Source organism: Tachysurus fulvidraco, chromosome 3, assembly GCF_022655615.1.
Source record: "Tachysurus fulvidraco isolate hzauxx_2018 chromosome 3, HZAU_PFXX_2.0, whole genome shotgun sequence".
Taxonomy (NCBI): Eukaryota; Metazoa; Chordata; class Actinopteri; order Siluriformes; family Bagridae; genus Tachysurus; species Tachysurus fulvidraco.
The window spans coordinates 19,056,192-19,077,378 of NC_062520.1; the positions used below are offsets into that span (position 1 = coordinate 19,056,192).

General features: G+C 38.1%; 2 protein-coding genes and 1 long non-coding RNA gene across 4 annotated transcripts; 2 read left to right on the forward strand and 1 right to left on the reverse strand.

The window, feature by feature from the left end:
- The first annotated feature begins 681 nt into the window (after nucleotides 1–681).
- Nucleotides 682–5,854, forward strand: gapdh (glyceraldehyde-3-phosphate dehydrogenase). Its single transcript, XM_027149217.1, has 12 exons — nucleotides 682–805; nucleotides 1,297–1,342; nucleotides 3,434–3,533; nucleotides 3,648–3,754; nucleotides 3,827–3,917; nucleotides 4,015–4,130; nucleotides 4,250–4,331; nucleotides 4,435–4,586; nucleotides 4,815–4,893; nucleotides 4,986–5,069; nucleotides 5,449–5,546; nucleotides 5,617–5,854. Exons 1-12 carry the CDS (start codon nucleotides 697–699, stop codon nucleotides 5,684–5,686), a joined length of 1,134 nt encoding a protein of 377 aa, XP_027005018.1. The 5' UTR covers nucleotides 682–696; the 3' UTR covers nucleotides 5,687–5,854.
- LOC113644400 lies at nucleotides 5,651–7,737 on the reverse strand. The gene is made up of 2 exons (XR_003440992.2): nucleotides 7,600–7,737; nucleotides 5,651–6,620 (listed from the first exon to the last, which is right to left on the reverse strand). It is a non-coding gene; the product is annotated as an uncharacterized LOC113644400 (long non-coding RNA).
- iffo1b (intermediate filament family orphan 1b) lies at nucleotides 7,648–20,861 on the forward strand. Of its 2 annotated transcripts, none has more exons than XM_047811757.1 (9): nucleotides 7,648–8,588; nucleotides 10,517–10,577; nucleotides 12,344–12,439; nucleotides 12,868–13,008; nucleotides 14,260–14,447; nucleotides 15,737–15,866; nucleotides 16,303–16,392; nucleotides 16,492–16,622; nucleotides 18,044–20,861. In XM_047811757.1, the coding sequence occupies exons 1-9, from the start codon at nucleotides 7,648–7,650 to the stop codon at nucleotides 18,126–18,128; spliced, it is 1,863 nt and encodes a 620-aa protein (XP_047667713.1). In that variant the 3' UTR covers nucleotides 18,129–20,861. The 2 variants fall into 2 exon arrangements, with proteins under 2 accessions (XP_047667713.1, XP_027005017.2); XM_027149216.2 differs by having other exon boundaries at nucleotides 15,737–15,857.
- Nucleotides 20,862–21,187: the final 326 nt, after the last annotated feature.

Consider the following 21,187-nt stretch of genomic DNA (forward strand, 5'->3'; position numbering starts at 1 on the left):
AACAAACAAACAAACAAAAAAAAGCCCAAAATAGGAATGCAATTTTGGGAAATGTCTAAAAAGTATTTGATAGCAATTCTTTATTCTCTGCTGCATGTTTTACATTTTTATTTAGATTTATATGATTTAAAATGCTTTCATATTAATTATATTAATTATAGTTATTCAAGATTAGACCTATCCTAAATATGACTAAGCAGCAGAAGTGCACAACTCCTGTTTGGAAGGTCAAGGTTTAATGATTGTCCTGCCCAAACACACCTCATTTGGTTCATTCAGTATTTGTAATAAAACAGGTGAATCACCTTACATTGCTGCATTATCGGAAATGATATCACTAACTTTTTCCTATTTTAAAGTGTGTTTTGGGTGCTCCTATCCCCTACTTCACATTGACTTAAGCATTTGGTTATGGGAATTTAGCAGGGAATTTAGCATTATATGTGCATTAATTTTGATTCTATAAACCTCTTAACTAATGCACTATGGTGAATAGGGTGTAGATTTGAACATGTCCTTCAGCTCGGCCCAACCAGCACCACAGATTGATATTTCTTGTTCACAGCTTGACCTTGACATCATTAATGGGCAGGGTAATTAGAGTCTTTAATGGAAGGGGCGAGTGGGTATGTTTAAGGGTAGGGGCTGGTCGATTGTAGTTTTTAAGGATAAGGGGCGGGGCGATTCGGGTGTTTAATGATAGGGGGCGTGGCTAATGCTTCCACGCCAGAAATAAAATTGGCCGGTCGTGAACTTTCTCCTCACTCACACAGGTGCAGAGACAGACAGAGGCCTCTCACAGACGGTAACTAAATCTCCCACCTGCGAGTCTAAACTGCTTATTAAATTCATCCGCACAAATGTAAAGTTTTTTTCGGTGTTATTAATGATTTTTCCTTTCCTTATCGAAGTTGAACAGACTTTTATTGGGTGTTGTGTTGGATTTTTGCCCGTTTGAACAAAATTATGCAATAGTTACTTTTTTAAAAAATAAATTGTTACTTTTTGTTACTGCTTTGCTTTTAAGCAGAAACTACACTTATTCTCTTGTACAATTTTTTTTTTTGCTTTGTGAACAGCCTTTTTGTTCCACGCCTCCTCAAAGCCCTACCGAATTATACTTTATAATTGTGACCGCCAGCACGGTTTCTGCTTTGAGGGAGAATTTAGACCGTTTCCGCCTACTAAAGTGTCCCAACAAGTTCACTGTAGATTCAGCCTGTATTCTGTACACTCGAGACTGTTAACAAATTGTCCATGTCACACTCCTGTCTAATTTCCTCCTTTTTATTTCAGAGGACAAGACCAAAGCAGACAAAATGGTTAAAGTCGGCATCAACGGGTAAGACCTTCATATGGCACCTTGCATTTACTGGAGGTCTATGGAAAGTTACAAGAGGAGAATTAAAAAAAAAAACCCTCAAGTTTAGAATAACAAGGGCTGTTAAGTCCCTTATCTGCCTTTGGGTTGATGGGAAAAGACATGTTTGATTTTTATAAATAAATTTTAGGTATTTCTTTTAGTTCAGCATTTTCTGGCTTGTTACTCTTTAGAACAAACTCTAATTCCAGTCTGGTAATTTTGTAAATCTACAGAGCACCTGAAGTGCCTTATCACTTAAGTTCCTTACTTGTCTGGACCCTGTAGCATTGCACTCACTTGCTTTTCAGAAGTGAACTTTTAGTTCCATGAATTGACCTATTGGACCTGTTTTGATGGCTTTCAGACGACATGAGGTAACTGATTTGCGTTAGTCAGGGGCAGATTGCATTTCTTTTTAAAAGCAATGTTTGCGTTGGGTCTCGTGACGTCAGGAAATGGCGCAGCTTATCATACAGCACACAACCCCTCTTTTTGTTTGCTGGGGGTCAGTTTGCCTTTGAAACCTCCCTGTACCCTCTTGGGAAAATCTGTGCCATGCTGAAAGTGTGTATGTGCACGACCAGATCGTCTGAGGTAACAGCTGTTCTGTGCTGAATGCAGCACACATGAAGTATGATGAGAAATGTGAACCCTCTACATAACTGAAAGGTCACTGTTGCAGCCTCGTACTGCAAAGCCTGTTCAAGGCACCCGAATTATCTTGATGTCCTTTGAGAGCTTTTAAGTGCCCTTAGAATGTACTGGACAAGCCTGAGCACAATGATTCCTGCTGCCTTTTTTTTAAAAAGGGAATGTTGGTTAAAGTTTTATTCTTACATGCTTGCTTTTTTTGTTCTGTTTTTAGATGAACATGCTGCTTGTCTTTTTCCAAATAGTCTGATTTTATTCTAGTGTTAAACTGTAACTAGCTGTGCAGCAAACTTCCCTCCCACTGCTACTCTAGGACAGGACTTTAATCTTTAGTCCAGAGTTTATCAATTGTTGCTGATTTCTTGCAAATGCAATTAAGGTTATTTCCAGACTGAGTAGACTCTTATCAGACTCTGTTCTTCAGCCCTGGCTGAGTGATTTGAACTACAAATGGGGCCTAGAGGAGGCTCAATCTTAATGATGCTGTCTGCATTGACTGTCAGGTTTTTTTTTGTTTTTTTTAAGTATACAAAACACTGCATGCAGTAATTCTTTCTACTGCAAATTAAAGCCATGTGGCAGTGATCTTGTCTTACTAATCTGAAACTGTAGTAAAGCCAGGTGTATGGCATTTTAGAATGCTGTGCTTGACAAGCATGGAGCCAGAAGGTATAAGTGGTGTGATTGTGGGGAGGCTGGTTTTAAAATGATGGCATGTCACTACTTATTATGGAATGCTTCTGCCACCTAGTGGCTAGTAAAATGCTGTTGACTGTGTCCTAGATGAGAGTTGCTGATTTATAATGAAGTCTTTGGTACAAGTGCAGTTTTGGACTTGGCTTAAAGAAATATAAATGGGGTGCTATTCAGCTGCAGTTGGTAATCCTACCCTGCATTGTGGATGGCTTTAGGGACAGACCACAGCACAGCTGACCTTATTACTTGACCATATACAGCAGGGTTAAAAATGCAACTTGAAGCCACAGGCTTGATGGCTCTTGACACCATTGTGGTTACTCTGCAGTTAGTGTTTGGTTTTGAGACAATCTCAAATGTAGGTTACTTGAACTGTTTCCAGTAATGTAGTAACACACTCAAGTATTATATCTGTTTAACAGGATTTAATTAGTTAGTTTAAGACTGCAATAGTTACATAGTTAAACTAGTAGTTTTACAATTAGTTTAAGACTGCAATGCATGTAAAACATTTCAGTGTACTGTAAGTGTTGGGCATATCCATGATTCACTTATTTGTCTTGAGCTGAGCACATTGTCCCCATCTACTGTGCATGCTCTTGCTTTGTGTTGCTTGATATGAACAAAAGGCACTTAGACTACAGTAGCTTTGCAAAGCAATGCTCACCTCCATAGTCGTGTAGTATGTGTTAAATCCCAGCTGCGCTTGTTAATTAATTTCAGATTTGGCCGCATTGGCCGTTTAGTGACACGTGCTGCCTTCCACTCCAAGAAGGTGGAGATTGTGGCCATCAATGACCCCTTCATTGATCTGGACTACATGGTGAGTTTATTTTTTTTATTTAGAAAACCTAGAAGGTATTATTGCATACAAACTATGTTAATCACGAATCTAATGGATTTAGTTTCTCCCTTGTCTCTGTTTTTACCTGGACAGGTATACATGTTCCAATATGACTCCACCCATGGAAGGTACAAGGGAGAGGTCAAGGCTGAGGGTGGCAAACTGATCATTGATGGACATGCCATCACAGTTTTCAGCGAGTGAGTTAACCTCCTATACACCTAGAGAACTGTGTCAAAAATAAATTCCAATCTTGCTCCTTAAAATTTCAGGAGAGACCCAGCTAACATTAAGTGGGCTGATGCTGGTGCTGAGTATGTTGTGGAATCCACTGGTGTCTTCACCACCATTGAGAAAGCCTCTGTAAGTAATGGTGTATGTTGAACATGTATGTGCTTAAATGCCTGACTCTAATGATGCAGTTCCTGTGGTTGAGCCATGTGCTTGGATCTCTCCTTAGACTCACTTGAAAGGAGGTGCCAAGAGAGTCATCATTTCTGCCCCTAGTGCTGATGCCCCAATGTTTGTTATGGGTGTTAACCATGAGAAATACGAGAACTCCCTTAAAGTGGTCAGGTAAAGATGCAGTTGCAGTTCATAGCCAGTGGGGGGAATGCTGTTTTCAGATGTGATTCCTACAGCTTGGTAAATGCAATGCATTTGTACAAGAAAATCAGTGCCATTTCTTCCTCCAGCAATGCCTCTTGCACTACCAACTGCCTGGCTCCTCTGGCCAAGGTCATCAATGATAACTTTGTCATCATTGAGGGTCTTATGGTGAGACATTTTCAATGCTAAAATAATCAGAACTGTATGGTGACTCCTCAGTCCTGCTTTGTCCATTTTCCTTGTGTTTTTAATCAAAGTTTTCCCTGCTTAGAGCACTGTCCATGCCATCACAGCCACCCAGAAGACTGTCGATGGTCCTTCTGGTAAATTGTGGAGAGATGGCCGTGGTGCCAGTCAGAATATCATCCCAGCCTCTACTGGTGCTGCTAAGGCTGTGGGAAAAGTCATTCCTGAGCTTAATGGGTCAGTTCTACCATACAACCATTTCTCATTCCAAATTAAGCATGCCAGAGATTGGCCTTAAATTTAAGACTTCAATTTACAAACTGGGGATAATGAGTCATGCATCTAAGAATTTTTAAACCAAGTTCTCCTTTTTGTAAGATATTGAGGTTGGCACTAATCAAAGTTTAGATGTTGGCTAAGACTTGTTCTGTTTGACTGCATGTTTTAACATTTTCACTTTTTCAGCAAGCTGACTGGTATGGCATTCCGTGTCCCAACTCCCAATGTCTCAGTGGTTGACTTGACTGTCCGTTTGGAGAAGCCTGTGAGTACCTGTGCATCTGAAATTATTTCACGTTTCCTTTCTTTTAGACATTGAAACATTTTATAACAATACTGCCTTAACTTGTTTTGCAGGCCAAATATGATGACATCAAGAAGGTGGTTAAGGCTGCTGCTGAGGGCCCTATGAAGGGAATTCTGGGGTACACAGAACACCAGGTTGGTGCAGTGTAACAAGTGTGGTGTGTGTGGGGTGGGTTTTTTTTTTTTTTTTAAATCTGAAGTTAAATTCCGTGGCAAATTGTGGTAATCATATTGCAAATATGAGAAACCTGACTAACTGTTTGCCCAAGCATTGGCTATTTATACATGTACATGCTTGGCCTGGATTCTTGTAATTCTTTATACAATGGGTAGGATGTGTTGGTACAAGCATTTGCTAATTGAATCACTTGTGTAATGAAAAGGAAATCTGTCTTTGTAGTAAAACTCAAAGTTCCTATTTTGATCTTAGTTTGTGTGGAAACATTGTGCATGTCTCCAATATGCAGTTACTTTTGTCCTGCTTGCCTACACCTTTATTCCTGCTGTCTCAAAGGTGGTGTCCACAGACTTTAACGGAGATTGTCACTCCTCTATCTTTGATGCTGGTGCTGGAATTGCCCTTAATGATCACTTTGTTAAGCTGGTGACATGGTATGTACCTGTGTGAAATCTTAACCATATTGTAATTATTCTGGGTTTTAACACAATTGTTTCCCCTTAGGTATGACAATGAGTTTGGCTACAGCAACCGTGTCTGTGACCTGATGGCCTACATGGCATCCAAGGAGTAAATCCCACCTGGTTACAAACTGCTTGAAGTGCCATGCTCCAAGTTGTAGACCAATTATTTTTTTATATGGAAAAGCCCTGTTCTGTTTGTGTGAGGATAAATAAATATAAAAATATTGAAGGCATTAGTCTGCTAAAACTTGTGATGGAATAAAAGTCCTCTGTGAGAACTGCTGTCTCTTGTGGTACATCAAATGTAATTCTTTATTACTAACTTGATGCTTAAAAATAAATGACTGGCAAGTATGTGGTCTGGGGAGATGTGCACTGGTAAATACATAAGGTTTTCAAGTTCTGTACTTTAGTTCCAACTTCCTCACCTGTAGCCTCTGTTCCACCAGAAAGTGTTCCAAATCCTGAATGCTCATGCATTCCTTCTATTGGTTCTGTTACTCGTCTTTACTTAACTAGCAGAGCTGCATCTCAAACATGAATCAGTACATGTGTATATTCTGCCATTTGCAGTCCAACATTGAAATGAGCTTTTGTCTTGTTCCAGGTGCTAACAGTGAAACCTGACCGTTATCTAAATTTAAGGTTTTTCTTCGATTAGTGCTAGTTCTCTTGCCACAATGTATGTCCCTGTGATGTCTGAATATACAACTGCCAAGTACTTGTGGTACAATACAGCATCAAAAAAATTATCACTTGGTGCACAATTGTGGTTTTTTTTTTTTGTATGTGTAAAAACTTAAGTAGTAGCCTTTGAATAATGCAAAAACTTTTAACTGCCATTACTGGAGTTTATAGAAGTTATCCACATAGTCTAGTGGTTTCCATTGAGTAATGGTGCCTAAATTTCGTTGCTTAGGGGCATAACCGCAGTGTTGGATCTAAATGTCTAGTGTAAGAATGGAATGTTCAAACCTTTCTAAACTTGTCCCAGAATTCTTTAGCATCCATAACAGGATTATACCCTACCACAAACAACTGTGCCTATAAAACACAACCATTATAGATAAGACTCAAAATATATTACATTTTAATGTTATTTCAACAATATACATCTGTACTACTTTATTTTCCCCCCACAACCCTTGTTTGGTCCAGATATATCAATGACTTGGTATTAAATTATTTTGATTGATCAGACCATTGGTGAATAGTGTTTGGTAGTTCATGAATGCATTAGATGCAGAAGTTTCAGTTTCACAGTTCTCCCAATGGCTTCTGTGAAACATTGGGATACAGATATTTTGTGTGTTTTTTTTTAAAAATCAATATTGTTGCAATGTTAAAATTTAAATAAACCATTTCATTGCGCACACACGTATGTATATGTAGTTTTACATCATTGAGCTTTGGAATATGAAATTAATTTGCTATAAAAAACACTTGTCCATGGAGCACGAATAAATAAAATATTAAATAGAATAAAAGCGCTTGCTGTCGGCTACGTCAGTCTGCGGTTTACCGTAAGTACTATTGTTTTATGCTTTACTCATTTCTAGGTTGAAACTGCATTTCTTTTTGAATGTCAAGAAAAAAAATTTCCATGCATATTACTGATTATATTTAACTAACAGTTATCAATATTCAGGAATCATGTTCTGGTGTAAGTGTCTACCTAACACATAGGTGTGAGCATCATCTATGTGTATTACGGTAACCCTGTTTAATCCTCTGCATTTACGCTCAACCGTACATTTTCAATGCTAGGTACGAAAGCCGTGAGGAGGACGCACGGGCATATTGTGTTTTCTTTTAATTCGTTACATTTCCATTCTTTTCCTATAACTACGTAATTATTCTAATCATTGTCGGTGTGGCAATTTTGTTTCGCGGCTCTAATCTTGTTTTAAATCATTATTTTTCATCACAGCGGCTGTTTAACTCTTCATACAACAAGCTCTTATTGGTTATATCATGTTTTAGCTGTTTACCCGTGCAGTCGGTGATATTAGTAGTGTAATACCGTTTGTTGTTGAAACGCTGTCGCATTTTGTTCAATAAGCCGCCGTTCATGCCAGATCTGCAGCGCTTCAGTTTTCCGTATAGTATGAACCCGTTGTTGGGCCACAGCTTGTCTGCTGCTCATCCGCATCCACAGAGTTCAGAAATGCTCAGCCATCCGGATTCACCCACCTCTGTGATCCCCGAGGCTCTTCTGACGGCTCCTCACGCCTCCATTCTCCATCTCGGCGAACATCCCGGACTCATAGCAGACGGCATTTCCCAAAGCGGTTTAGTTTATCTGCCCATCGGTCCTTCTCTCCACCGGGCCGTGCCTCCTCCCCCCGCAGCCATGGCTTTACGCAACGACCTGGGCTCCAACATAAGCGTCCTGAAGACCCTTAATCTGCGTTTTCGCTGCTTTTTGGCTAAAGTGCATGAGCTTGAGAGGCGAAACAAAATCCTGGAGAAGCAGCTGCAGCAGGTGCTGGAAAGCAACGAGCTCGCCTGCGCTGAGAGCAAAGAAACCGGGGTGCAGACCGGTTTTGTTGGGCCAGTTCCCCTGCAATCTCAAAACACCAACAATTCCGTTAAGAGACCGACTACTTTATTCACACCCTCCCTTACGACCGTGCTTAAACTCGAGCCTGATGACAAGACTCGGGCTTCAGGTTATGATTCAAGCTCCAACCCGGCCGTTAGCTCGTGCGCGCCTAGTAAAGCGGCAGCGGCCAACACGAATAACTCCAACAACGCGCCTAATGTGAACAGTGCTGCAGCCAGAACCGGCTCTAATCCAACTAATCGCTTTATGCCCGGCACTATCTGGTCCTATAGTCCCAGCCGAAAGTGGCCCTCGAATTCGGAACCGCGGGTGATCACCAGCCCTGGAGTGTCATGGGTGCACCCGGACGGAGTCGGAGTGCAGATCGACACCATTACCCCGGAAATCAGAGCCCTATACAACGTGCTGGCCAAAGTAAAACGGGAGAGGGACGAGTACAAGCGCAGGTGAATGTCAATGTCATGCTGAATTGTGCTTGATTTGAATTTGCTTGATTTATGTGCATGTGCTTATGTTTATCTCTTGGGTCTATTGTCCTATCTATTGTCCGTTGAAGAAACAGCGTGTTTATGAACAATACTTATGTTATCTGCCCCTCCTGAGTCACTAAACACTGCAGAGTCCAGGGCAACACTGAGCTCAGCAGAAACCACAGATGAACTGTCCCAGACTGCAGGTCAAATAACTCGGTGTTTAATAACTACATAGGGAATGAAATAGGTTTAATTGCTTGTCCAGTACGGAATCATTTCAGATTGAGGTGGAGCCGGGAGCTGTCCAGTCTCCTGGTGCTGAGGATAAACCCAGCTGCCAGAACGTTCCAAATGTACTATTTCCCTGTATGGATTATAAACAAACAGCACGGGATTAGTGAAAAGGTGAACCAGTGTGAACAAATCCATCATTCCATTATGTTGAAATTTTTATGTCTGTCTCAAGAAAGCATGTTGTCTCATGCTAGTCTTTAATTGTGAAAAATCCTTTGCATAAATCATTTCTCTTGCACTCCAGGACAATTCAAAGCAATGATGGCACACCAGAGTTGTAAAACCAAGCCTCAGGTTGTTTTTGTTCATGGATACATGCAGCTGTTAGCACTAAAATTATTGTAATAGTTTCTGCCAAAGGGTCATGAGAATCAATTTCTTGTTTAACAAAAATTCCTTCTGTCACTCAGATGTAAGAAAGGGAGCTCACTATACACAACAAATTACAAGCACATCATAGTAACAGCATCCACCCAGCAATATTTTGTAAGCCCGACTAGGTGATATGTCCAGGCATGACATAAATGGGCACGAAATGAAGACAAGAGAGAGTTATAAGTCAAATGAGAGGAACCTGTTATGTAAAAAAATAATAAATCAACCTGTGGTTCAAAGCAACTTTTTTTTTAATTATGGAATTATAGCTCATTGCCGCAGGAAAGTGTACGTCCTAGCATGTCCTATTGACTCTGGCATGTCCCAGTGACTGTCTTTTCTGCAGTCATAGAATAACAGTTTTATTTAAAGATGGAGAGTCATTCGGCTAACCATCTGTCCCCTGACTCGTGGTTTATGGCTCATGGTGACATCTAAATTTAACTTAGGAGTTTTATGCTCCCATGTGTGTCCATGTACAGTAGTTCTGTTTTAGCTTGATGCCTTCATTTTGTTAAGATGTTTACAAGAATATTCATTCACACTACAAATCAGTCTGTGTTGCTCTCAATTACTCTCTCTCATTCCTGTCCTCTTGCCCGTGTCTCAGTGCTCCATATTGCATCTGCATTGCAGTTCACATACTGGCACTGACAGGGTGCACATGTTCCTTGTCCTTTCTCCTTTTCTCTCTCCTTTGCATCCTATCTTACACACACACACATACTTCTTCTTTCATCAGCTTTCCTCAGTAATTGTATGTTGGCACTTCAGAATTGCTTGTAATGTTTGCTGTTAGTTTTTCTTGCAGTTCACAGAGGAAGCTTTAATAAGCTGAGGAAAAACTGCAGTGTGCTGCATTTCAAAGAGCCCTTACGTAAGAGAATGGCAGAGAGAGAGAGAGAGAAAGAGAGAGAGTGAGAGAAAGAGAAAGAGAGAGAGAGAGAGAGAGAGCAAGCTCCATGGCTTCTGTTCTACTCTCCTGCACACTAGTACAGTGAATGCTTTCCAAACAATGTAATAAATCTTTAGAAGTGTGTCAGCTCTTAAGTCATCATATACCATATACAAACACTGCAATCTATATGGTTGACATTGTTAATCTAATTCTGTTAGTGCAACACATTTGCACCATAAGTGACAGCTCCGGTCCAACTGGTCCATACCGATATCCTGTTTGTTGTATATATGGGAATTGATGAGGGTCAATTGTCTCTTATCTTATTTTTTAGATGGGAGGAGGAATACACCATGAGAGTTGAACTTCAGCAGAAGGTCACAGATTTGCAGGAGGTGAGAACATCTGATATCTGTATTATCAAGTATTAGTGTTCTATTTTTATCATCATCTCTCTCTCTGTCCCTTTATCCTTTTTACTTTTGAACCCTTTGTTTTCTTAATTTTGCATGTTTTATTTTAAATATAGTCTACAAAACTCTCCCAGTAGACCTTATTATTATTATTATTATTATTATTATTGTTGTTGTTAATAATAATAATAATAATAATAATAATAATAATAATTATATAAAATAATAATAATAATAATAATAATAATAATAATAATAATAATAATATTAGCCGTGCCTACACACAAATGATTGATTATTGTGTATGAATTTCAACACAAAGTCTGGGTTAGGATTAGGGTTTGATTCTAAAACATTAGATATTATTTATGATTATAATAGATTATAAAATCTATGTTAGCTAAAGTTGGAGTGAAAAACAAGGAGCACAAATACAATACCTTTGTACAACCAAGTCTGTTCAATCACATGATGTTTGCAGTAGGGACTCATTTAGTAGGATTATGTGTTGGATGCAATGACTACATACCAGATATAGTTATATATCTATATATTAAGAAGCATGGAATTACACTTCATGGCTACAAACAGCTGGTATTTATTACGCTTTTTTGCTTACACTGTGTATGATGTGTGCAATGCTCAGTCTAAATTGTATGCAAAATATGTGATTTAGGGCCTTTCAATTATTTCAGTTGAAAATAAACAATGGCACTGTTTTTTAACATTAGAAAGATGAGTAATTATATAAATTAATGGTAATGATGCAGGAGGTCAAATGAAGGTTAGATAAATCTTAACAATTCTATGTAATTTAATATCTGAATGAATTTGTTTTAACAAATTATGTGATCTCTCCCGACACCCCCACTTAAATATTCTGATTTTTAAACTGCAAAAGCCTTATGAAAGCGATCAGTTTTCCGATTCTGTGCTTATGTGATTGCCAGTGGTTTGCTGGCTGTGATTAATTTGAATGTGTACTCATGGACATGTGATAGGATTATACCATGGATCAAGAAAGGATATTGTGGTTTGGTGTTTAGATCGTAACCTGACAACCTTTTGCGTTACCATGTTGATTATGTAATCCTAATTCCATTAGACCTACTCAGTGTGAGACGGACATGTGAAAGCTAGAAAGCTGTCTCCGAGATCAAATGTATGAGGCATATTATGTCCTGTTAGACCTAGATCTTTTTGTTTGGAGTCTGCGTTCCTTACACAGATTAATCCTAGTCCTAATTCACACCAATACTCCATTAACTCCAAAACTTCCTTCTAAAATCTGGAAGATCAAATCACTTTCAACAACTGAAGTGTATTTCCCATTTTATGTACAGTAATTACACAGATCATGGGCTTATCAAATCCAATTTGAATTTGTTTCTCTATATCTCATCTCTCTTTTACTCAGCATTGCTTTTGTATTCTGTGCCAGGTTTGTTACTCAGTGTCCGGTTTCCTCTGTTGTTGTAGCCTCAGAGGATGATCTGTTTTAGCCTGTTTCAGCTGCTGATGAATATACAAAGTATGCATGTATGTTGGCTTGTCAAGGCTTCACTCTGCAACTGATCCTATTTATAGAGTCACTATCACTGCCTGATGATCTGACTATTACACATTTCCTGCATTGACAGCCTTATCTTATGCAGTAATGATGCATTCTTACTGAAATATAGTTTTGTATGTATGTCTGTGTGTGTGTGTGTGTGTGTGTGTGTGTGTGTGTGTGTGTGTGTGTGCAGGACCTGCAGGAGAGTGAGGTGTGTCAGGATGAGCTGGCCTTGAGGGTGGAGCAACTAAAGGCAGAGCTTGTCCTCTTCAAGGGTCTAATGAGCAATGTAAGTGCAATTCGCAAACATGCACACACTTGCTAACCTATTTATTTAGTTTTTTTCTTTCATAGAGCAGTTTGTGATTTGTAGATCCATCTGTTTGTGGCGAGTTGAACATCAACAAGCTTTCCTCTTGTCCTAGCCAATTTATTTGTTAAAAATTCATACTATGCCTGGTGAGCTTTTTATCATCTTGGAATGGTGCTGATTTCCAAATGTAACTAGTAGCTTTAAAACAGAGATCTTTGAATTTCTGTAGGGATTTAGACCATGTCTAAACAGTTTCAATAGCTGAAAGTAAGTTAAATCATTTTAAGGCCTTCAGAATATTAAAAAAAATTCCTGGATAGACATGTATTACAGTTCCACAAATGGGCTACATTTGCTGTAATGGAATAACACGTTTCTATCCTCTAATACACACACAAACACAGAACCTGAGCGAGTTAGACAGTAAGATCCAGGAGAAGGCTATGAAGGTGGATATGGATATCTGCAGACGTATTGATATCACAGCACGTCTCTGTGACCTGGCACAACAGAGGAACTGTGAGGACCCCATCACGAGCTTTCAGGTCTGAACTTATTCATGCTAAGTAACACAGCAAATGCTAGTTTTTGCTGATTAAAATGCTGTTTTTTTTTGTGATTTAAAAAGTGAAACCAAGAAAAATTATTTCAGAACATTTTCCATTTCCATTATTCTCAGCATGAACTTACAACATAGTAAAAGTATAAAAAAAACTTTCAGAAACATTTTAGTGAAAAAATTAAAAATAAAAAGGTTCAAAATCCTGCTTCCATATGTATACACATTCTATTATAACCAAATCTCATGTTCAAAAGTAATTATCACACAGCTGTCATTAATGATATACTGATTTACCCCCAGGAAAGATCAGCTGTTTCTCTGGGATTTTCTTAACATCTTCTTCTGTTTTGTCGTACTGCTGAAGCCATAGTTTGCAAAGAGCTTACAATGCATGCTTGGTATCCGACTTGTTGAAAGGTATTGATCAGTAGAGGGTTATAAAAGAACTTCCATTCCAAACATTAGCTGTACCATGGGACACAGTCAGTTGCCATCATCAGTAAATATAGAAAATGGAACACCACATTGACATCAATCAAAAAAAGGAAAAGACGGATTCTTACCAGAAAGGTGGCCAAGAGACCTAGAGAAACAATAAATGAGCTGCATTAATATCTGGGAAATAATTATTGCTCTCTGTATATAACAACAATCTCACATATTCTTCTGGTCATGGCTATGGGGTAGATGGAAACCTTTTCTCACAAAATGTCCAACTAAACCACCCCAAACCATGAATCAAACTGTGCACCATAACCAGGGTGCAGCATGGTAATGGCAGCATCACGCTTTAGAGCTACTCTTCTTCAGCCAGAACTGCAGCATTTGTTAAGGTGGATGGAATGATTACTAGCTACAAATACCAGGAGATTTTAGTGCAATTTCACTTATCAGATCAACAATGACCTAAATTTCACAATTGAGCTGGAAAAGTTCTGACATTATTCATCTTGGTTTAAAATTTTTAACATTACAAAAACATTCCATTCTAATAGGAGTGTAAAGAATTTATGAGCTTTGTATGTGTATTCATTTTAAGAGACTCATAATGATCTTTCCAGACCTGTCACTGCTTTTCTCCACTCTTGCCGCAATGCTGGAATGCTTTTCTGCTGATGTTTCTGTTTTGAGGGCGATGTGCTCTAAATTATGGACGGACTGTAGAGCAGGTTAAAGCCATCACCATTTTTCAACCTGTGCACGTCCTCTGGTTTCTCCTAATGCTTACTTTCAGGTTGCCAGTCCGCAATCTTCCATTAGCTGTCGTCCACGGAAACAGACAATCCAGCCTGCTTATGGCAGTGAGACTGATGAACCAACCAGTACTTCAGAAAGCGATGGATGTGGAGCAAAAGAGGAGAATGTAGGCACCACCTCAGCGACTCAGATCAATGAAGAGATGCAGAGGATGTTGTGTCAGTTGTAAGTTTCTGTACTATGTCCATATTGTTCTGGTGGTCCAAGAGCCGTGTCTTATGTAACTCTATACATTCCCAGGGAAAACAGGTCAGGCAGTTGGTATAAATATCTGTATGGTGATTCACTGCATCATCCCTGTAAATAAATGCACTGAAGCACTGCTGATGCTGAGTAACTGGTAGATTAAACAATGTAGTAGTAGAAGTAATGCACTTATATGAAAGAATATTTTTGCAAAATATCTCAGTTGATTTCACAGAAGAGAGATGAGCAAATTTAGTAAAAAGCAAAGGCTTTACTGCACAAAAACATCAGCAAGTGTTTTACTACATTTCTAATTTGGCTTTAAATTTGTGCAACGGTTTTATTCACCCTAGCTTTTTTCTATACATTTAGTCTACCATCCCTATTTTATGTCAATTGCATTTGTCACTTGCATTTGACAAAAATACATATTTAAATAGCCCTTGTTCCTGATGATAAAAAAAAGGCTGTCTGGGTATTTTACGTGCAGAGACATGTTGTCCAAAAAGTGTGCACCAACCTACCATTCACTTTCCCTAGAAAACTGCATGGTAGTGTGTCTAAGAAATGTTAGCTAGTGTTGCTGCTTCACAGCTCCAGGGTCCAGGGTTTAATCCTGAGCTCAGTTTACTATTAGTAAAAGATTTCTGAGCATGTTTTCTCTATGTGTGTGAAGGTTTCTTCCAGGTTGGTTGCTGTCCTCATACAGTACATCCAGAAACATGAAATTAGGTGGATTTGCTAAGATAATTTGCCCCAGTTTTCTGTTAATCGTGCAATATAATAGATTTTGAAACTTCAAACCCCCATTTATTATTTCTGAAGGCATCTTTGCATTTAGCACAGTATTCTATATTACTCTATATTTATGCTTTATGAACTTGATTATACAAAGTAAAATGACCAGAATTTCTTAATAGTACCAGTGAAGTCCTGTGAATGCTGCAGGATTCTTTCTAAGCTGTTAATTATTTTTTGGGAAGCACAAACTAAGGAAAATGAGCTAAAGTATGTGTCCTTCATGATGGGAGAACAACTTATTGGCTCGCTGTTCATGCATAATTTAAGGACAGCTGAATGTGCTTCGAGATGTGCTGAGTGCTCATTTTGTCAACCTAAGAAACACCCATAAATGCTAGCAGCTCTTAAGTATACAGAGGCAGAGAGATTAAAGCATATTTCTCATATTATGAAAACATTATGCATTGATCTTGTGGAACCCAAAACCAATGACATACTTCTTGTGTGTGTATGTGTGTGTGTTTTAGGCGGGAATGTGAGTTTGATGATGACTGTGACTCTTTGGCATGGGAAGAGACTGAGGAGACCCTGCTGCTTTGGGAGGATTTCCCAGGATGTACTCTGACCACAGACCCCAGCCATGGTGAGGTAAGGCAGGTAATATACTGCTTCCTCATCAGAGTATGATAATGAATTTCCTCAGAGCACTGTGGCTAAAATCACCTGGAAAAAACCCTCCAAGTCTATCTGCCTAATAGTTGTTCTATAGGCCTAAGACTCATGGCTAAATGGACCCTCCCATTCTGAATGCTTGGATGGAAAAAGACAAAAAAAAAAAGATATAAGATAAAACATAAGATATGTGATTGCCCGGGATTTGCACCAGTGCAAAATTCCCCCAGCTTGTGTTTTTATCCGTATCTGTGCTGATGGTTATTGGTCAGGTTCCTTCATAACGATTATACAGTATGTCTCTGAACTCTCTCTCTCTCTCTCTCTCTCTCTCTCTCTCTCGCGCTCGCTCTCTCTCTCTCTCTCTCTCTCTCTCTCTCTCTCTCTCTCTCTCTCTTTCTTTCTTTCTCTTTCTCTACAGGAGGAGTGTCTTGAGAAAGTGATCAAAGATACAGAGTGCCTATTTAAGTCTAGGGAGAAGGAGTATCAGGATACCATTGGCCAGATTGAGGTGATAACAGAAAGGGGAGAAGTCTACATTTTGTTTGTTGAGGTCAGTCTAGTCCTTTTAACATGATTTCATTTGTCACTTTCACATGCTTTCATTTAGTTGGAGCTGGCCACTGCAAAGTCTGACATGAACAGACACTTGCATGAGTACATGGAAATGTGCAGTATGAAGAGAGGACTGGATGTTCAGATGGAAACATGCAGGAGACTCATTACCCAGACTGGAGAGAGGTATTCTCACGCACACACACACACACACACACACACACACACACACACACACACACACACACACACACACACACACACACACACATACACACACATACACATGCACGCGTGAACACGTGCACATAAACGCAAGTGGCTACACATCTTTTCCCATTACTCATGATGGAGAATAGAGATAAAATAACTCGTGAATGTATTGTTCTGTTTTTCTGATCAGTTAGGAACCTCTGACTGGTTGATAACATTATAATCCACTGTGAAAAAAAAATGAGAAAAGCTTTGTTTTGCCAGACCGGACGAGGAGCTATTAGTCAATCCTAGATAACATCTTTTAAAATGGCTTCCTGGTTCAGATTAGGGGATTACTGCCACCTACAGCCTACGTACACATGCTTCAACAGTGCAGAATCAGCCTTTCAATCTAGACTTGTGTCATGCACCAGAAAGTTACCTGATCAGATTTATTCACCACTGACAAAACTATTTCCGTTTAAAAGCTCTTTAAAGCTCATTGTATCACTAAAGTATTTTTTATTCATAAACTGACAGTACACAGTGCAGTTTGAGTACCTATCAGATTTGATCCTTTAAGTCTGTGAAACTTTGTGGCCAAATACATGTGCTTACAATATCAGATATACTGTGAGCACGGAGTGGAACAACTGATTACACTACTAAGACTAGTCACTCAGTGAAAATACCTTTTCTGTTGTGTGTTATTTAAATTCCTGCGTTTCCTGCGTCTGCAAGAAATACGCCAGGAAGTGTTACTTATGTTTTTAACATTTCTTTACTGTGATTTTCACTTCATCTGTTCTTACTAATTTTTACAAAATAAAAAATTGGTACGTATAGTATTTGGAAACTATTGAAGGTTATTTTCTGAACTTTTTTCTAAAGTCTGTTTTTGTTTTTCTAAAGGGTTAGCCATGTTTCTACTGAATATAAGTGTTTCTTCTTAGCATGTAGATCATCAACACATTGAGGATTTAATAATCGTATTTCATTTAAATTCATTAATTTTATTAATGACAAGAAAGCTTAAGCATTTTGTAGTGCAATGATACATTTTCATAGGAGAATATATCACAAGGCTCTGGTATTTCAAGTGCAAATTATTACACAGAACCTTTAACTAAAAGGAAAACAAAGCTACAATGATAACAGTTAATAATAGTTAACAGAAAACAAATGTATTTTTCCAATCTGAATGGAGTAAGAAATCTAACATCTTTTAATCTGCAATACATGTGTGGACTTATAAAGCTGTCCAAACATATTCATTTTCATTTCTATAATAATAATGCTTTATAAATTTTACTTCACTTACTTCACTTTTGAGTTAGTGTTAGCAATATTTATCCAGATACTTTATCTTTATTAACTTTTCTACTCCCTTTCCATTTTGGTTCTGCCTTCAGTCACTCCCCGTGTCCCGGCCCTGGCGGAGGCATAGAAGCGAATGATGGGACAGGAACAGAGAAGACTTTAGATGGAGGAAGATAATAATGAACGGCTTGATATGGAAAAAAGAACAAGAGCTGGGAAGCTTCTCTTAATCTCACTGTTAAACCTAAGCCATATTTAGCCCCCAGGTTCTGATACACTCATGCTTTTCCCAATGACTCTTAGACCACTAATTATTAAAATAAATAAAAAAAATCAGGGGCCAAATCAATATTACCTCATAGTAGTCGCATGAATTTGTTTTTGCAGTATGTGACTAACGATAACTAATGATACTAATTGAGATGATTCAAAAATTTTCAGAGTTTCATTTATCACTGTATAGTGACAAACATTTGAGTGGAAAATATTTCAAGTAATATAGTTCTTCTTGTTATAGGACACTGATATCAGTACAGGACACAGTATATATATGTCAGTTCGGGATCTAACGGGAATCTTTTGCTCTCTACACAACTGGTCTCATATGTACCTCATCTGTAAAATACTTCATACTGTTGCCTTAATAGACAATATAATCCAATAGTCCTGCTGCCATTCATATTATCATAGCTTTGTTTTGTGCACTGTGGTTGTAAACTAAGTCTGCAGATGTGACCAGTAAAGTTCAGCATACTTCATCATTCACCAATCATGCTCCATTTTTGAAAAACTGAAAAACTAACCTGCGGTCAAGCATTAACGATAACATTTTTCTGTCACTGATATACGCAGTAAATTTACATAATAGTTTACCTGTGCTCTGAGGTAATCACATCAGTCATCAACCTTTTAAAATCATTTAATTTTTCCAAATACAAAGTAAGGCTGGTCAATCAAATCAAGCATTTCAACACCAGCAAATTAACATATACCTCATCCATCTACATGTTATTCAAGGAAAAAAATGATTAAATCTTCTTAAGTAAATTGGAGTAAATCTGAGTCAAACCGCCTGGTTAACCAAACTGATCTCAGTGCAGTGCTAAAATAAATATTTGAACTTATATGTACTAAGAATAGCAGTTGTGATGCAGTTTGAAAGACGGCTAAGTTTCCACTTTAAGCTATTCTGATGTATACATGACTCATGATGTCTAAATTGACATATTACATACTGCTATAGGAAATGAACTTAGACGTGTCTGTGGGTGTGTGCATGTTTTGACCGGGAGTCTACTGCACTAATATGGAATTGAAACTGCATTAGACTTTGTTGAACTAAAAAGGCAGAAAGGGATACAGCATGGTTGATTTGGTTTCACATGTTCCAACTGAAAGAAGAACACCAGGATGGTTCGGAGCAGTATGCTGCTGGATTGCAGGGTGTTAATTGTAGATAGATTTAAAAAAAAAACAAAAACATAGATATACACCATGCACTGCTGTGGTTCTTGATGTATTTGGAATAAAATGTGCCAAATGTGAAGTTAACGTCAAACAGAAGGCTTTCAGCAGTACAGAAAGTCAGGACCCAATGCTTCCATACATGGTGCTGATCCCCATCTTGTAAATATTTGCTTTATTAAGGCAAAGAGTAAAAATCTGTAATATCTGTATGTAAGCTATATGAGTATTGTGCAATAAGAAAAGTGCGAATGGCTCTTAATGTAATGTAACTGACAATGCATTAGGTTTAAAGCATATTCAGATTTGCTTTGCCTCCAAAACATGTTTTCATCCATTGTCAGCTTCTGTCCTTTTATCTGGTTCTGTTTTTACTCTTGTTTTTAATTCACCCCTTTCTTTTAGAAGCAGATTTACCTAGTGCCTGTTTTTGTCCTTTTAAAAAGATGTTTTTAGCATATTAAGATCTCCTATTTTGAGTAAGTTTTAGACATCTCCTTTGTATAGCTTTTCAGTAATCTGGCTTGCAATCTTGAGATTTTTAGTTGTTTAAAACTTAAACACTCAAACAAAAAGGAGTATGACTCATTTTGTTTGAAAACGTCCCTCTTTTCTTCATTAATTTATTTGTAGCCTCAAATTGTGTTTCTCTCTGTGTGTATATGTGTTCTGATTTGTTCTGTTGTGTGAATACTTTCTCCACCAGGAACTTACTTGTTGTTTACTGCAGTCAAAAAGCCATTAGGTGATTTTATGAGCTAGAATGTCTGTAGCTGAATTTCTGTACAAAGTGTTGTTCACTTGTAAATGTGGAAGTTGTGTTTAATACTATAAGTAAACAATCTAAACCAGCTTTAGAAGTACCAGGTACTTTTCAGAAACAAGAAGTATTTTCCTTAGGGTGTGTTCACCAAAGTTTAAACATGTAATAGAGAAAACAAACAAACGCAGAGGAAAAATACGAATGCTTATTCAAAATATTGGTACGATTGCTATGATGTTGTAATCTAGAGGAAATCAGTAAGGATATTTAGTATAAAACTGATGACAATTCATGCGAGTCCACTATCCCTGTCAGAAGAATATTTCCTCCCACTTTAATGTAAGTTGTATTAAAATGAATTTGTCGATGTATTTGGCTATAATATCCAGAATGTTAAGTAGAATCCTGTTTTAGCTTTATAACAGATTAGAAAGTACATAATAAACAATGATATTCAAAGGGAGAGCAAAATGTACAGTAGGTGTTGTGTGGTATAACTGTGTTATACCACACAGCACTTGAATCACAAAACAGCGTTTTGCCTAAATAACTCTTTTGACAGGTTGGATGGACTCATTAACATGTATGTATCTCAAGGCCAAACATGAGTTGCCTGCTTTAATGAGTGCTGAACGACTGGAGCTTTATAAAGACTTGAAAAATAAAAGACAATGCTATACAGAGTGGAGTTTTCATGTCACAGTTTCATTCATTCTGACTTGTCTCTCTTTCACATAAAAAGACACAATAAGGTAGAATTAGTGTGGAAAAAGTAGTGTGTGCATAAATGTGTGTGTCTGAGTACAGACGAGCTAAATCTGACCTTTTCTATCACAAAATATTCGATGTTTAAGTGGAAATACAGCACAGGTCTGGAGAGAGTGTGTAATGTACAATTAAATCATATACAACGGAACCTGGTGTTTTTGTAACTGGATGTTTTTGAAAGGAGTTTGTGTGCGTACAAGCCTTACTTGTATTTGTTATGTGTGTATGTATATGTATATGA